Here is a 19343-nt window from a genome sequence, read left to right as displayed (position 1 = left end):
ATGACTTTACCAGCTCTAATAGGCATATTCAAAGCTACATGCCTCAAATGCTCTCCAGAAACTGACTGTTCTACAACACAAGGAGATGGTGCTTCCTTTTAAACAAATGCAAAGAGCCAAACAAGAATTATGCTGAGTGTATATGGTGTCATCAACTGTCCTCAAGATACCAAATTTCTCTATACCAAGAGTTAATTCATAAAAGAGGGTGAAGTATATGGAAATATTATTGTCAGACCTATGAAGTACTTTTACCAAACTTTAGTGCTGTGCAGTGGACAAGCCCGGACCTCTTTAGGCAGCTTCACTGCACAAGGCAAAGAGTCCTAATAACATATCAAGGCTTAGGACCTCCTGGATAACCAATGCTCCTTTTCCAACATAAGTTTTGGTAAGAAACAACTACATAATTAAAATGGTAATCTGTATTTATAATTATACCTTAAGAAAATGAATATATTCAACCATGTATTCCTTACGAGTATGTAGTTGATACACTGAAGAAAAACAGAAACACACCTGTTTAAATATAGTAAATATATATTAACAGCAAACAGCCCGTGTGTAATTAATGATTAAAAATGAGTAAAAGTTGTAAGTGCAGACGTATTTACATTTAAGCAGTGTTTACTGCCATTATCAATTGATTGTGAGAGTATATTTTTTCACACATATATAAACATATATATATATACTGCATATGTATAAATATAAATATTGCTACTGAAATGGTGAAAACTACCTTATTTTTAAAATAAGCTTTGTTTCAGCTAGGCACATTACATAAAAAAATAAACAATATAACAGCTTGCAATTATGAGAAGTATTTTATTTTGTTTTATGCCACATGTATTATGGATACATATTTTTGTACATATTTTATTAGTTAAAGTATGTAATTTTTAGATTTTATTTATTTTTGATTTTTTATGGTCATTGAACAATACGCCTACAGAATTTAATGTTGTTAATAAAAAAAATGACAGATAACACCTGTGGTCTATAGCATTGTTTCCCAACCTCGGTCCTGGGGGCACACTGTGGCTGCAGGTTTTTGTTCCAAGCAGCTTCAGTTTTTAATTGGACTCCTGGGCTAATTAAGTGATGTGTTATTTCCCAAGTTCTGTGTTTTGGGAACAATATAGAAATCAGAAAACTAGGTTTGGTAACATATCTATACTAATAAAAGGCAAAGCCATCACTCACTCACTCACTCACTGACTGACTGACTGACTCACTCACTCACTCACTCACTGACTCATCACTAATTCTCCAACTTCCCGTGTGGGTGGAAGGCTGAAATTTGGCAGGTTCATTCCTTACAGCTTCCTTACAAAAGTTGGGCAGGTTTTATATCGAAATTCTACGCGTAATGGTCATAACTGGAAGCAGTTTTTCTCCATTTACTGTAATGGAGATGAGCTTCAACGCCGTGGGGGAGTTTCGTGTGACATCATCACGCCTCCCGTAATCACGCAGTACATAGAAAACCAGGAAGACCTCAAAAAAGCGCTGAAGAAAACATGCATTATATAATTGAGAAGGCAGCGAAACAATAAGAAGCGGCGAGTGACATATACAACCATATTCATGAGTTCTGCTACTGGAAACAAAGCACGATGTAAACCTACACTTTAAATTAAGTTCATAGACAGGCTGCGCTGGCGCTTGTAATTTAGTGCCTGCCCATATAAGGCCGTCCGTCAGCGCAATCCAATAGCAAACTCCACTAAATATTCACGGGTGAAGGACTGTGCTTATGGAGAGGAAGATGAGATGGTCAGGGTGGTGTTTGACACAAACTCAGCGAAACTGCGAGAGAAAGTTTTAAGTGCCAGGACTAAGGTAACATTAAATACAGCCATGGACATAGCACGAGATGGCACCAGCACAGCTGGGAACCTTGATGCATGTACACCGAGCGGCTCACGTGAACTGACGCAGTGCACAGATAAAAGCAACAGTTCCAAAGAGCTGAACAAAACCAATTACACAATTGAAAAGGCAGCAAAAATATGAAGCGTCTGATACATACAAGCATATTCATAAATCCAACTACTGCGGAAACAAAGCACACGTTGGAAAAAGTCAATGTCCCGCTAAAGGAAGACAGTGTAAAAAACCCGTGCATGCAGTGTGTCAGGTCTCAGATAAAGAAGAAGACGAGCTGTTTATTGATGCAGTAAGAAACGAATCGATGAATGAAACCTGTCATCTTTACAACGATTGACAAACACGGAATGTAACTTGAACACAACACATCCTACAAATACGAACCTGATTGAAAGAAATAATGATAATCAAATCCTTGATGACAGCAACACTCAGTAACACTCACAAAACAAATACTGTATATTGACAGTCATGTTACGCTATTTTTAAAATGTTCCCTTTTCTTTTCTAGCTTTTTAACACACTACTTCTCCTGCGATACGCTGGTATATATATATATGTATATATATATCCGATCTACATACTCGAATAATGGATACTTTATTCGCCATCAATGATTGTTTTGGTAAAGCCATACTCAGTGTATTCATTAGATGAACGGTAAAAAGTAAGAGCGAGGGAGGATGACTTATTGAGGCATGCAGGCTGTAGTCGCGTCAACTCTATCTGAATTGCGCGATCACATTTGAAAAATATATCTTTTCAAGTTCTATTTAGTCCATATGTGTCAAACTCAAGGGGCCATGGCCAGAGATCATTTTATATACTGTATTATTGTTATTAATGGCCCGGTATATGAAGCGCTGGTAACACAATAAACTACAGATCCCATAATGCAGCGCTTCAGCTGCCTTGCCTAACACTTACGCGTTAATCAAGTCTAGCTTATGATGCTGCAAGTTATTGCGAAGCTAGCTCACACGATGCTGAAGAGAAAAGTTGATTCTGAAAATAGAGCCTTTAAAACCGATGGGAGGCTGAGTATATGTTTACTGAACCCGTGTGTCTCATTTGTGGAGCTAATGTGGCTGTAATTACAGAATTTAATCTAAGACGGCACTATGAGACAAAACATCAGGGTAACCTGAATGCAATGCAGAAGATACAGAAAGCAGAAGAATTAAATAAGAATCTGACACTTCAGCGGACGTTTTACCGTGCACAATCACAAAGTGATTTCAAGTGAAGCTGCTTTTATGGGAGACACAAATGCACCAGTGCAATTGCCCCACTTTCCCTGTTGCCAAGTAATGTTAAACCAAGTCGTCACTACGGTGTTCCCAAATCGCACTTTGCTGATAAACTGAGCGCACTGAGTTTGCACGGCGCTTTGGTGACTTTGAAGAACAAAAAAAGTCCGTCTACCTGCGGCTCGAACCTTGTGCATGTTTGGTAGCACATATCTGTGTGAGAAGCTCTTCTCAGTGATAAAGACTAACAAAACAGCACACAGGAGTCGCCTCACTGATGAGCACCTGCAATCCATCCTGAGAATCTCCACAACACAGAACCTCACACCAAACAGAAACGAACCTGTTGCCAAAAAGATGCCAGGCGTCCAGCTCTAAAATGACATATGAGCAAAGACAACTGAATGATTTGATTTGTTATTGCTGAAAGGAACACATTTTATTTATATTTCCAGGTTTTGTTATGCAGCATGTTCATATTTGAATTTGTATAATTTTGACAGGATATATTTTTATGGAGAGCAAAATCTTTTGGGATATTTAAAATCTAAGTTTATTTTTATATAAAATTACATAAGAGTAAAGAAATTTGAATGTTTGTTCTTTTAACGCTTACTTTATTTCTAACTTGTATAATTTAGACAGGATATATTTTTATGGAGAGCAAAATATTATAAGTTGTTTAAGGTTTGAGTTGATTTATTCACGAATAATATTCCTGTCTGTTTTTACCATTCCTACCAAAGATATTTCTGTCGACTAAATAAAAATTCCTTCTATTTAAAATTTAAATAGAACTTGAACAAATACTATAGTTCATAATATCCACGCAGACTTGCACGTAAGAGCGAGAGTTATCCGTTTTAACAAGCAGCGTATTGCACTGATACTGAAATAGCTGTGTGTGTATATATGTAGATATGTATGTATATGTATATATATGTTTATATATGTGTGTGTATGTATGTATATATATATATGTATTTATGTGTATATATGTATGTATATATGTGTGTGTGTATATGTGTGTGTGTGTATATTTATGTGTATATGTATAGATATGTGTATATATATATGTTTATGTGTGTGTGTGTGTGTATATATATATATATGACAGCAACACTCATCACTCACAACAGTGACAAAACAATTACATTGACAATCATGTTACGTTATTTTCAAAATGTTTCCTTTTCTTTTTCATTGCTTCTTTAACACACTACTTCTCCGGGTATTTTACTAGTATATATATATTTTATATAGTATATATATATATATATATATATATATTATATATATATATATATATATATATATATATATATATATATATATATATATATACACATATATATATATTAGGGTGTTTAATTTTTCCAATGATGTGATTTTCATATGACTTTGCTTACGCCCCGAGTCTCAGTGATGTAAAAGATATATATGCCAAATTTCAAGAAGATTGGATAATATTTATGGGTTGCACACATTGATCACTTTTATTACAGTGTACCTAGGAGGTTGGTCTAAAAACGACTTCAGTTTCAGGATCCCAGGGGCTCTGCACCAAGCAAGGTGGATGGCAAAGGCAATATATGCACTTAAAATTGTCCTCTTCACTAAACAGTTGAATATTCCTCAACGAGAATTGAAAGGAATGAAACGGGTTGCACATTTTGTCAGCCTCATATATTTTCGCTTTTGGCACGAGGCAACTGTAAGTCGATGGGCTCCAAAGAATGATTTGGATATGCTACAGCTTCTGAGCACTTACCCAGATGCAGACGTCAAAAAAAGTGCTCTCACAGTTGCTAAGAGACACCTTTGGTATCTGTCAGAAACAAACGTAGGATTGGCTTTTTTGGACGGACGTATTACTCAGGCTGAAAAGGAAAATATGACTAATAATTTAGAAACCAAACCTGCAAAGGAAAAGGAAATGAAACGATTAGAGGGTAAAAACCTAGTTTTTGAAGGAAAAGACCTGAGCCATTTCGTTACTGATAAAGCAAAGACGTTCTTTGAATTGTTTGGGATCCACGACGTGACAGAATACTGTAGTGATTCTCTAAGAAGCCATGTGAACACTCTTAAGGTGGTCAATGATACAGCAGAAAGAGGAATTGCTCTGATAAAAAAGTTTAACAAATCGGTCAGGGACGAACAACAAAAACAATTCTTGTTGAGGGTAGTCAAGCATCACAGAAAAGTCGTCACCAAGCGAACAAAAGAAGGGATTGCATCGTTCAAAGTTGATTAACATAACACAAGTTTTGCATACTACCTATTAATCTTAGTGTCTAGTTTTAATATTATTTTAAGTTTGTGATTTCTAGTTTTCCCAATAAAAGTAGTTAACATTGAAAAATCTTATTTTTTGCCTACTTTTACAAAACTGATCAAAGTGTGCAACCTCTAAATATTATCCAATCTTCTTGAAATTTGGCATATATATCTTTTATATCACTGAGACTCAGGACGTTGCAAAGCCTGCTTATTTATATATATAAATATAAAATAATATTATATATATACACTCACCTAAAGGATTATTAGGAACACCTGTTCAATTTATCATTAATGCAATTATCTAATCAACCAATCACATGGCAGTTTCTTCAATGCATTTAGGGGTGTGGTCCTGGTCAAGACAATCTCCTGAACTCCAAACTGAATGTCAGAATGGGAAAGAAAGGTGATTTAAGCAATTGTGAGCGTGGCATGGTTGTTGGTGCCAGACGGGCCGGTCTGAGTATTTCACAATCTGCTCAGTTACTGGGATTTTCACGCACAACCATTTCTAGGGTTTACAAAGAATGGTGTGAAAAGGGAAAAACATCCAGTATGCGGCAGTCCTGTGGGCGAAAATGCCTTGTTGATGCTAGAGGTCAGAGGAGAATGGGCCGACTGATTCAAGCTGATAGAAGTGCAAATTTGGCTGAAATAACCACTTGTTACAACCAAGGTATGCAGCAAAGCATTTGTGAAGCCACAACACGCACAACCTTGAGGCGGATGGGCTACAACAGCAGAAGACTCCACCGGGTACCACTCATCTTTACTACAAATAGGAAAAAGAGGCTACAATTTGCACAAGTTCACCAAAATTGGACAGTTTAAGACTGGAAAAATGTTGCCTGGTCTGATGAGTCTCGATTTCTGTTGAGACATTCAAATGGTAGAGTCAGAATTTGGCGTAAACAGAATGAGAACATGGATCCATCATGCCTTGTTACCACTGTGCAGGCTGGTGGTGGTGTAATGGTGTGGGGGATGTTTTCTTGGCACACTTTAGGCCCCTTAGTGCCAATTGGGCATCGTTTAAATGCCACGGGCTATCTGAGCATTGTTTCTGACCATGTTCATCACTTCATAACCACCATGTACCCATCCTCTGATGGCTACTTCCAGCAGGATAATGCACCATGTCACAAAGCTTGAATCATTTCAAATTGGTTTCTTGAACATGACAATGAGTTCACTGTACTAAAATGGCCCCCACAGTCACCAGATCTCAACCCAATAGAGCATCTTTGGGATGTGGTGGAACAGGAGCTTCGTGCCCTGGATGTGCATCCCACAAATCTCCATCAACTGCAAGGTGCTATCCTATCAATATGGGCCAACATTTCTAAAGAATGCTTTCAGCACCTTGTTGAATCAATGCCACGTAGAATTAAGGCAGTTCTGAAGGCGAAAGGTAGTATGGTGTTCCTAATAATCCTTTAGGTGAGTGTGTATATATATATATATATATATATATATATATATATATATATATAAATAAATGTACCAAGCAGTTATATGGGAATAATGTATTTTTTTTCTTTTTAATAATATTTTCATTTTGGTTTTCATTCTACTTTTCTAGGTGTTCTAACTGTTTAATTAATCCATTATTTACTAATTAGTGGGTCTGATACTAAAGTAGTTGCAGACTTTGATTATTCAGTGTTGTTTGCCAGCATGCCTGCTCTGCTCATTTTTAATTGTCATTAATAAGATACAACGAAGGGGAAAAACTACACAGAGAAAGGGCAAAATATAATGAAATCAACAAAGGAGAGTTAAGCATTTAAATCTATAGCAAAAGTAGAAATATTTCTAAATGTCTTATAAATGTAAAAATCATGCTGCTGTGCTTTTTCTGAATGTAGAATAAAAGAAAAATAATACCAGCTAATGAAATGAGATCAGTGCTATCAGGTGTTGTCACTGATTAGGAATCTGGTTGGAACAAAAACCTGCAGCCACAGTTTGCCCCCAGGACCGAGTTTGGGAAACACTGGTCTATAGTTTAATTATAAAAATATACTTTAATATAGGACATAAGGCTTCTATGCATTTGGTTATGCAGAAGCTTAGTGTGAAACATTTTTATAGGGCTAAAAGAAAAAAAATCAGAATCGGCCGATCAAGTAACATGAAATTGAGGATCGGTATTAGCCTTAAAAAACCTGATCAGAGCATCCCTAGCTAGAATCAAGGATTTGTTTTCTCACAGAATTTATAATCACCCTGCATCACTGTGAGATTTGTGCTACAGAGAGAGTGTATATGGAGACATGGCAAGCACACACAGAAAGAGGGAAAAAAAAACCAATGTAAACTAATGTAATATTATAAATCAGGAGTGGGCAGGAGGAGGAGTATAGGAAGCTAATCAAAGACTTTGTTAAATGGTGCGACTCAAACCACTTACACCTTAACACCAGCAAGACCAAGGAGCTGGTGGTGGATTTTAGGAGGCCCAGGCCCCTCATGGACCCTGTGATCATCAGAGGTGACTGTGTGCAGAGAGTGCAGACCTATAAATATCTGGGAGTACAGCTGGATGACAAATTGGACTGGACTGCCAATACTGATGCTCTGTGTAAGAAAGGTCAGAGCCGACTATACTTTCTTAGAAGGTTGGCGTCCTTCAACATCTGCAATAAGATGCTGCAGATGTTCTACCAGACGGTTGTGGTGAGTGCCCTCTTCTACACGGTGGTGTGCTGGGGAGGCAGCATAAAGAAGAGGGACGCCTCAAACCTGGACGAACTTGTTAAGAAGGCAGGCTCTATTGTAGGAGTAAAGTTGGACAGTTTAACATCTGTGGCAGAGTGACGGGCATTAAGCAAACTCCTGTCAATCATGAAGAATCCACTGCATCCACTGAACAGTGTCATCTCCAGGCAGAAGAGTAGCTTCAGTGACAGACTTTTGTCACTGTCCTGCTCCACTGACAGACTGAGGAGATCGTTCCTCTCCCACACTATGCAACTCTTCAATTCCACCCGGGGGAGTAAATGCTAACATTACTCAAAGTTGTCTGCTTTTACATGCATTTTTATTACTATTTAATTTAATATTGTTTTTTGTATCAGTATACTGCTGCTGGATTATGTGAATTTCCCCTTGGGATTAATAAAGTATCTATCTATCTACCTCTATCTATCTAAATAGGAAGCATCTATCCCACCATGGTCTTTCTAACAGCCAAGAAAATTTAGCATCCAATGTAACCAACTCCATCATAACTTCTCTGATAAAAAATAGTGTTTCCATTCAAATATTGGCACTAGAAAAAATATGACTGATTCAGCAAATTACAAGAAATACTATTTCTGCCCATCTAGGCAATGGTAGCCAACAATAGGCATTATAATGGATACATAAAACCAATAATAACATAACAATATACCTTTCTCCCTTATCACTGAAAAAAGTGTCTTTGTTCATACAATGACATATCTGTACTGGCAAAGAAACTGTATTTGGCCCTGATATGGCTGCAAACAAGGGAATCCTCCTCTGTTTTCCACTGTTGAAATTTATATAATTCCTTGGAGCTTATGTTTCATTCTGAACAAGGCCCAATTACATAAAGCTATAGAAAACACCGAAAACTGTAATGTAATACAGTTAAATTAGATATGACTGGAATTTGAGTATTTACTAAAATATATACCATACTGACTTCATTGAGAATAAAACATGGAATACAGTTAACCAGTTTTCAACTAAAAATGTAATCACTACATAATGAGAAGAACTGAGTCAAGCTGGAATTCTAGGGAACTCTATACTAATTACCAGAGAAGCAGAGGAACAACTGCTGGCAAAGAGTTCATCTGCTCTCCCATAATGGTGGATTTGAAGTTTATAAAATTACTATTACTTTGCAATTCATGAAGTCAGTGTGCAGCAGGTCATCATCAGGCAAGCGGCAGTCATAAACTGCATGAAAGGAGCAGTCATCATTTAGTCAAGTAAGAAATCAGACTCCATCACTAATCTAGCATGCTGTAACATACCAATTGTCAGAATATACACGGTATTCCTTCCTTTGTTGGGAGTCTTCCGATAGGGGTTCTTGTAGAAGGCTTCAAAGTCCTGTGTAGATTCTGGATGAGCTAGGATCCAATCTGATGGGGAATGCAATGTAATGGGATGGAAGAGTGTACTATCAGAGCGCAGGCAATCTTCTAGTAGCCGTCGCTCCCCAGGGCTATACTTGTTGTAGCGATCCATCAAATCCTGTCTCCTAGAGATCAGAGCGGTCCTCAGTGCGTCTTCAGAATGCCGGATAGTCTGCATCTGAATAAACACATCCAGAAAGTGACAAAAGAATGACACCTGTTGTTTTCAGAGTCAAAATATCTATTTTGTGAACAGTGTTTGTGAAACTTCACACACTATTAATATAGAGCATTTTAGTTCATACGAGAAGACAATGAACTCTTATTGCTAGTTCACTTCTTCTGCTTAGACAACTGGAGATTCATTCATCCGTCCATTCAATTTCTAACCTGCTTATCTAGGTGACGGGTGTGAACAGCTGGTGCTTATCATGGCAGCACTGGGTACAAGATGAGAACTAACTATGAACTATTACAGGGCACAATTATATACACATGTTCACTGAAGTGGGGCAGCTGAAAGTCATCATTTGACCTAACACGTCTTTGACTTGACACAGAAGTGATCACAGATACAAAAAGAGTGAACAAACTCTACACAAAAATCTCTGGGTCCGCTACTTCATCACATGACTCTTAAGTAGAGCTCTGTGACAGCTGTGCTAACAACTACACCATCAGAGCATTCATTTTCTTAACCTATATAATCCAATTCAGTTAAACTTTTAATTTCTCAGTTACATAATCTAAATTAACACTATTGGTCTTCAGCTGTGCTTAAAATCATCTTCTTAAGACTACACTGGATGTATAGTTTATTAATGGCCCAAGTGCAGCATGAACAGTAAACATTTGATCAGAGTTGGGGCAAATAATTGTTTTTTTATGAAATGCAGCACAACATGCATCCATTTCAGACTGGGATGTGCTCATTAAATAATGCCAATGTGATTTAAAATGCCCATACCCCATGTTCACTGTGGATACATGTGGCAGGCTAAGGCTCAGCTCCACTGAGATATATATAGACCTGAGCCCTTTATAAACATGTATATAAAGCCAGAATACCAAGTAAAAGTACAATTAAATGGCCTTCAAGCCTCTCTCATTCTTCTATCAACTATGGAGAACATTTAAGCTTCAAAAGATGCAGCTCTTTAGTGTTTGGCAAATCACACAGTTTGCATACAAACAGGCTTAGTGTCATGGAAAATATGCAGCGTTAACCTGTAATTAATGGTAAATGAATACAAACTGCTCAGAGCATTATGTTGTTGCCATTCTGTCAAGTTATATTCTCGAATAGTTTTGTCATTAACCTCTTACAAATACTTTTATTTAATATGACAGACATACTTACCTTGCAATTATTAAAAGAAATCTGACTCCCAATCATAGGCATGCTACCTATCAAGTGGTTGGTAATAAGACAGAAACTGCAACCTCAGAGACAAGACCACAAATCTAAACCTGGATTAAGTGGGTTTACAAATTGGTTGAACTGTCAAGTGGTTGTATCATTCATAGAGAACAGTATGTGTACAGGTAATGATGGCAGAGATACATTACATAGCCAAAGGTTTGTGGACATTGGACCATCACACATATATAAAGCTTGTCAGACATCCATTACAAAACCAAGAGCACTAATATGTTGGCCCCATCTTTGTGGCTAGAAAAGCCTGTACTCTACAGGGAAGCCTTTCCATAGGATTATAGAGTGTATCTGTGAGAATTATGCCCATTTAACCAAAAGAGCATTTGTGGGGTCATGTACTGATATTGGGACAAGAAGACATGGCTCAGAATCATCATTCTAATTCACAGCAAAGGTGTTTAGTAGGGTTGAGGTCGGGGCTCTGTGCAGGTCATTCGAGTTTCTCCAAATTCATCGAACTTTATCTTTACAGACCTGGTTTTGTGTACAATTGTCTAAAACAACTTTGTACACTGTAGCATTAACAGTACTCTTCAGTGGAAGCAATAGGCCTTGCTCCAGACTATTAACCTTCCTCCACCGAACTTACAGTATGCAGTCCAGAAAGTAGTGTTCTCCTGGCATCCGTCAAACCCAGATTCATACATGAGGCTTCCAGATAGTAAAGCATGATGAACATGTTTCCTCTGCTCCAAAATGCAGTGTCCTTTACACCACTCCAGATGATGCCTGGCATTATGTATGGTGATCATAGGCTTGTGTGTATGTTCTCTACCCATTTCATGAAACTCCCGCCGCACAGTTGATGTGATGTTGCTTACAGGAGCACGTTTGAACTCTGTTGAGTGATGCAACAGAGCATAGGTGACTTTTAAGCACTATGCACATCAGCACTTGGTGGTCCACCTCTGAGTTTTCGTGGCCTACCACTTCTGAGTTATTGGTGCCTCTCGATGTGTCCATTTCACAATAATAGTGCTACAGTAAACCAGGTCAGGTCTAGCAGAGCAGAAATTTCATGTACCAATTTATGGAAAAGGTGACATTATATGACAGTGCCATGTTTAAAGACACTGAGCTCTTCAGTGCCACCAGTGCTACTTCCAATGTTCGTCAATGGAAACTACCTGGCTACGTGCTTGATTGACATTTGTTAACAAAGGGTATGCCTGAAACACCTGAACTTAGTTTGGAGAGGAGTCCATATAAGTTTGCAGTTTTAAAACTGTTCAGTTTATTCATTTTTTCTTGCTACCTGGAGTGGCTCTGGCTCCCTATGATCCTAACAATGGATTAACTTAAGCTCAGTAATCGAATGAATGGATAGTTCAGCAGAAAGAACTAGATATTATATCAGACTTCAGCTTTAACTTTTAAAAACCTGAGAAAAAAGACAATGTATGATGGAGAGGAGTGAAGCCCTTGTTTCATCAGAAAGTAAATGCAAATGAAATATAAATGATGAGTGCTTTCCATTTTTTAACGGGCACCATGCCTTCAGGATTTCACCAAATATAGATTCAGCAGGGACAGAAGCAAAATCTGGTTTCAAATGGTCAACTTTATTAAAATGATATGGGCGGTCAGAAATCTCCCTCTTCTAAGTACCTGCTGTTCTTTCTGAATGCCATTCCATCCTATGATGGGCTTCAGACTGTGTTAACTGAGATTTACTGAAAGTGCTTCTGACCAGTGTTGCCTCACACCACTCTTCTATGACAGCAGCTGTTTAATTGCATGTAAGATGTTTTTGCTATGCATTTCAGAATGACAGCATTCTAAAGATATACCTTTAGGACCATTCTTCAGTGAATTGAGGATTCTATGTATTGATTTTCCTCCAAATACATTTTGACAGCAATGTTTTTGCTCTCTAACTCTTTTTTTGTTAAGAATCTTGCAACATAAACATTTTATGTCTAAATAATAATGGTTACATGATGCTGCATTCTCAAGAAAAAAAAAGAAAGCAATATAAATGACTAAACTTAATAGTTTGGAATGAAGAGTCAGTGATAGGATAAGAGTGTCCAGAAGTGAATGAGGAAGTGTCTTTTAAAGTGTGCAAGGTGTAGGGTGGTGAGGGAAAATCATTGTGAAACCCTCTTAGTCCAAAGAGTGCTCAGTGAGTACTCAAATCTGTTTGATGACTCCTGTGTTAATTCATCAAGGAGCACACTCAGTTATACACTGTCAAGAATTCATCAAATATTCACTCAAGTCCTAAAAGTAGATAAAGAGAAACCAGTTAAACAAATGAGACAAAAATGTTATACCTGGTCATTTATTTATTGAAGAAAATTATTGAATATTACATATTCGTGAGTGGCAAAAGTATGTGAACCTCTAGGATTAGCAGTTACTTTGAAGGTGAAATTCGAGTCGGGTGTTTTCAATCAATGGGATGACAATCAGGTGTGAGTGGGCACCCTGTGTTATTTAAAGAACAGGGATCTATCAAAGTCTGCTCTTCACAACACGTTTATGGAAGTGTATCATTGCACGAACAAAGGAGATTTCTGAGGACCTCAGAAAAAGAGTTGTTGATGATCATCAGGCTGGAAAAGGTTACAAAACCATCTCCAAAGTGTTTGGACTCAACCAATCCACAGTCAGATTGTGTACAAATGTAGGAAATTCAGGATCATTGTTACCCTCACCAGGAGTGGTCGACTAACAAAAATCACACCAATAGCAAGGCGTGTAATAGTCGGCAAGGTCACAAAGAACCCCAGGGTAACTTCTAAGCAACTGAAGGCCTCTCTCACATTGGCTAATGTGTTCATGTTCATGAGTCCACCATCAGGAGAACACTGAACAACAATGGTGTGCATGGCAGGGTTGCAAGGAAAAAGCCACTGCTCTCCAAAAGAAATTGTTGCCCGTCTGTAGTTTGCTAAAGATCACGAGGACAAGCCAAAAGGCTATTGGACAAATGTTTTGTGGACGGATAAGACCAAAATAGAACTTTTTGGTTTAAATGAAAAGCGTTATGTTTGGAGAAAGGAAAACACTGCATTCCAGCATAAGAATGGTCAAGTCAAAGTCCTGATCTTAATCCAATTGAAATGTTGTGGAAGGACCTTAAGCAAGCAGTTAATGTGAGGAAAATCGCCAACATCCCAGAGTTGAAGCCAGTGGCGGCTGGCCAATAGAGGGCGCTAGGGCGCCGCCCTCCCTGAACCACACACACAAAATAATAATTATATAAATTATTTAAATGTATAATTATATGATGTGATATATTAGAAAATCTTCTGTAAAAATAAATGTTTTCACCATCACCATATAACTTCTCTGCCTGTCAGCACGTCTCAATTTCAGCTGAGGGGCGATCGAGATATCGCCCAAAGGAGGCGGTCTTTGTAGAATTTAGTCAAATGCTGATTCAAGATATAAATATATTCAAGATGTGACATAAAATTTAGCCAATCAGCGTCCTCAAATCTTAACTGAAATGGGCGATTTTTCTGTCGCCCCAAGCAGCTAAAATCAAGGATGGTCTGTAGTGGCGCAATTTTCAATTAACATTACGTGACAATGGTGGACTCAGGTGTTGTTAATTCGACACACGAACCCAACTCTGTTCAATCTCTACTCCAATATCCGTTTGAGAAGAGAACTTTGGCAGAAAAACTGAAGGTAAAGGAGCTGGGTCCAGATCAGCCTAACCTCTTAATCAGACAGCAGATAAGCGAAAAGGGAAGAAGTACACGCGCTACTCTTCCAGTTGGTACACCAAAAGGCCTGGCTATGTGGATGCGTTTCTGCTAATGCCTTATTTTGTTTCCCGTGCTTGTTGTTTAAAGCAACTGGGACAGATCCTGCTTGGACAGTTACGGGAGTGAGAGATATGAAGCACCTGTCCGAGAAAGTAAGAAAACATGAGAACACCAGGACACACATGGATAATTCCGTCAAACTAGCCATTTTGGGAAGAGTAAACATCGCTACTCAGTTAGACGACGGTCACAGGATTGCGATAAGAAAACACAACGAGGAGAAAATCGGTATATTTTATCCAAGATAATTGATTGTGTTAAATTTTGTGGGGCTTTTGAGTTGGCCTTGCGTGGCAGCGATGAGACCCTGGCATTTTAAGGGTTTAGTGGATTTTGTTGCCTCGCTAGACAGTGTGCTAGACAGTGTGTTCCTGTACAAATAAGTAAAAAAAGATGCAGTTTTTTTTTTCCCCACAGTTATTTTCCTGTACATGGTTGTCCTCACATTTGTCGTGTGTGTGTGTATATATATATATATATATATATATATATACTGAAATAATTGATCAGACATGATTTAATAATGTTCTTTAACTTTGTCTGCATTGCAATAAATCATATTGCTTTGATTTGTGAAGAATTGTTTGAGAAATTGTTTGCTGTACCACAGCCCCACCTCAAAACATTTTCACCAGCCGCCACTGGTTGAAGCTGTTTTGTACAGTGGAATGGGCTAAAATTCCTCCAAGCCGGTGTGCAGGGATGATAAAAAGTTACCGGAATCGTTTAGTTGCAGTTATTGCTGCAATGGGGGGTCAAACCAGATACTGAAAGCAAAGGTTCACATACTTTTGCCATTCACAAATATGTAATATTTGATCATTTTCCTTAATTAACAAATGACCAAGTATAATATTTTTGTCTCATTTGTTTAAATGGTTTCTCTTTATCTACTTTTAGAACTTGAGTGAAAATCTGATGATGTTTTAGGTCATATGTATGCAGAAATATAGAAAATTCTAAAGAGTTCACAACAAACTTTAAAGCACAACTATGTATACTGTGTATATATATATATATATATATATATATATATATATATATATATACACACACACACACAGTGGGTACGGAAAGTATTCAGACCCCCTTCAATTTTTCACTCTTTGTTATATTGCAGCCATTTGCTAAAATCATTTAAATTAATTTTTTCCCTCATTAATGTACACACAGCACCCCATATTGACAGACAAAAAAGAATTTTTGAAATTGTTGCAGATTTATTAAAAAAGAAAAACTGAAATATCACATGGTCCTAAGTATTCAGACCCTTTGCTCAGTATTTAGTAGAGGCACCCTTTTGAGCTAATACAGCCATGAGTCTTCTTGAGTCTTCTTGGGCACTGCTCATCACTGGACATATCCTGGACAAAAACCTTCTCCAGAGTGCTAAGGACCTCAGACTGGGCTGAAGATTTACCTTCCAACAAGACAATGACCCTAAGCACACAGCTAAAATAACGAAGGAGTGGCTTCACAACAACTCTGTGACTGTTCTTGAATGGCCCAGCCAGAGCCCTGACTTAAACCCAATTGAGCATCTCTGGAGAGACCTAAAATGGCTGTCCACCAACGTTTACCATCCAACCTGACAGAACTGGAGAGGATCTGCAAGGAGGAATGGCAGAGGATCTCCAAATCCAGGTGTGAAAAACTTGTTGCATCTTTGCCAAGAAGACTCGTGGCTGTATTAGCTCAAAAGGGTGCTTCTACTAAATACTGAGCAAAGGGTCTGAATACTTAGGACCATGTGATATTTCAGTTTTTCTTTTTTAATAAATCTGCAACAATTTCAAAAATCTTTTTGTCTGTCAATATGGGGTGCTGTGTGTACATTAATGAGGGAAAAAATTAATTTAAATGATTTTAGCAAATGGCTGCAATATAACAAAGAGTGAAAAATTGAAGGGGGTCTGAATACTTTTCGTACTAAATCAATTTTCTGCTGTACTGTAGCAAATTAACTCTTTGTTCTAATTATTGGGCCAGCTAAAAGAAATCCTTTGTAAATGCTCAGAAAAATTAAAGGAACACTTTTAAAACACATCAGATCTCAATGGGAAAAAATCCTGTTGGATATCTATACTGATATAGACTGGGTAATGTGTTAGGAACAAAGGGATGCTACATCATTGATGGAAATGAAAATGATCAACCTACAAAGGGCTGAATTCAAAGACACCCCGAAAATCAAAGTGAAAAAATTATGTGGCAGGCTAGTCCATTTTGCTGAAATTCCTGGACAGTTTGAGGTGCAACCTGGCGGCGTTGAATGGACCGAAACATAATGTCCCAGAGGTGTTCTATTGTATGTGGGTCAGGCGAGCGTGGGGGCCAGTCAATGGTATCAATTACTTCATCCTCCACGAACTGCCTGCATATTCTTGCCACATGAGGCCAGCATAGGGTCTGACAATGGGTCCAAGGATTACATCCTGATACCTAATGGCAGTCAAGGTGCCATTGTCTAGCCTGTAGAGGTTTATGTGTCCTTTCATGGATATGCCTCCCCAGACCATCACTGACCCACCACCAAACCGGTCATGCTGATCGATGCTACAGGCAGCATAACGTTCTCCATGGCTTCTCCAGACCCTTTCATGTCTGTGACATGTGTTCAGGGTGTACCTGCTCTCATTAGTGAAAAGCACAGGGCGCCAGTGGTGGATCTGTCAATTCTGATATTCTATGGTAAATGCCAATCGAGCTCCACGGTGCTGGGCAGTGAGCACAAGGCCCACTAGAGGACCTCAGGCACTAAGGCCACCCCCATGAAGTCTGTTTCTGATTGTTTGGTCAGAGACATTCACACCAGTGGCCTGCTGGAGCTCATTTTGTAGGCTCTGGCAGTGCTCATCCTATTCCTCCTTGCCCAAAGGAGCAGATACTGGTCCTGCTGATGTTTTAAGGACCTTCTATGGCCCTGTCCAGCTCACCTAGAGTAACTGCCTGTCTCGTGGAATCTCCTCCATGCCCTTGAGACTGTGCAGGGAGACACAGCAAACCTTCTGGCAATGGCATGTATTGATGTGCCAACCTGGAGAAGTTGGACTACCTGTGCCACCTCTTTAGGGTCCAGGTATGGCTTCATGCTACCAATAGTGACACTGACCATAGTCAAATGAAAAACTAGTGAAAAAACAATCAGAAAAGATGAGGTGGGAAAAATGTCAGTGGCATCCACCTGTTAAACCATTTCTGTTTTGGGGGTCCTCTCATTGTTGCCTCTCTAGAGCACCTGTTGTTAATTTCATTAACACCAAAGCAGCTGAAACTGATTAACAGCCCCTTCTGATACTTAACGGACCAGATCAATAGCCCAGAAGTTTCACTGACTTGATGCTATACTCTGATATAGCAGTATATATAACTATATACAAGTATAAAACCGTTTACAGCTATGGCCTAACATGACTGTCACCAGGGATGTGGAAAGAAAACTGGAGTAAAAAGACACACACAGGGAACAAATGCAGACTCCACAAGGATAACAACCATGTTTGAGAATGCTTATAGTCAGAAAGCTGCCCATTGTGTTTCTAGTTCAATTGGTTTTTATTTTGCTTTTTTCCTTGGTGTGAGTAGAAATCATTTTCCTTAAATATGTTGTGCTACTACAAGCATAATTTGTAACAGGAAAAAAGGTTAAAGGTTATTTCCATGCTAAAAAGGGAAGAAGGTTAAATATACAATCTTTTAACTGTATAGCATTCATCAGATGTGCAACTGAAAAGTAAAGAGCAGGTAAAAAAGCCAGAGAAGATAAAAGGAAAAAAGGTGATAGCATGTGTGGAAAACCTGCCTTTAGAGTAGAGGAACTGAGAGATTAGGAAGTTAGTCAGTCGTTAAGACATGGAGAAATATCTTATCCCTGTCTGAGAAGGAGTTTAGCTTTTTCTTTGAATCTCTGTGAAAGAAAACAGAGATCAGTGCGGCTATGATCAAGGGATGTTAATTGTTCTACAGTAGGCTTTCTTAGGTCTTTGATTTTAATGGTTTGAAACTGCTCCCTGAAACAACTTGCTAGCTGTCTCCTTATTTTACCTATTTACTGTAGATGGCTGGATACTGCCTACAAGAAATGCACTAAATATGATTTTTAAACCGACAAGCCACCCATTGTTTAATAATGAATTTAGCAGAGGGACCAGATACAAGGGTATTGTTGGTGACATATTTTTAAGTGTCCCCCATTACAGTTCAAAGTGCCTGATGGGAACTGTGGCTCTCCTCTGTCAAGTGAACTGCAGACAGGACGTTTGCATAGCTTAAGAAGTCAAAATACTATACGGAATAATAGACTGGCAATTCTTAAATCTGAACTGTTTCATTAGTTTCTGATGCAAACCTATTATTGATATAAGTCGTAGTCAAACTAGTTTTTTTCTTTTTCAATTTACATTCTGTATGAAGGTTCTGATTTGGCTAAATCGGTCAAATTCTACTTTCTTTCTTAAAAAGGAAATACCAAAATTGTTCACCTTTTATTTCTCTTGCAGAAGGGTACATCTATGCAGCATTCGGGGAAGTGGATGACAGGACACTCCCAGTGCGTGACACAGATTTGAGCTTTCTGAAT

The 19343-nt window shown here is 38.3% G+C and overlaps 1 protein-coding gene across 4 annotated transcripts in view; it reads right to left on the bottom strand.

The window, feature by feature from the left end:
• LOC120518075 (archaemetzincin-2) overlaps nt 1–19343 on the bottom strand; it is a 59116-nt gene that overhangs the window by 36229 nt on the left and 3544 nt on the right. For all 4 annotated transcript variants that reach the window (XM_039740660.1, XM_039740659.1, XM_039740661.1 and 1 more), the window contains exon 2: nt 9440–9722. In XM_039740660.1, coding sequence (XP_039596594.1) covers nt 9440–9722 — 283 coding nt within the window. The remainder of the gene's footprint in view (nt 1–9439; nt 9723–19343) is intronic.

The sequence above is a fragment of the Polypterus senegalus genome, chromosome 17 (genome assembly GCF_016835505.1).
Source record: "Polypterus senegalus isolate Bchr_013 chromosome 17, ASM1683550v1, whole genome shotgun sequence".
Taxonomy (NCBI): Eukaryota; Metazoa; Chordata; class Cladistia; order Polypteriformes; family Polypteridae; genus Polypterus; species Polypterus senegalus.
The sequence above is the reverse complement of the archived record's forward strand: the minus strand, read 5'-3'. Positions and strand labels throughout refer to the sequence as shown.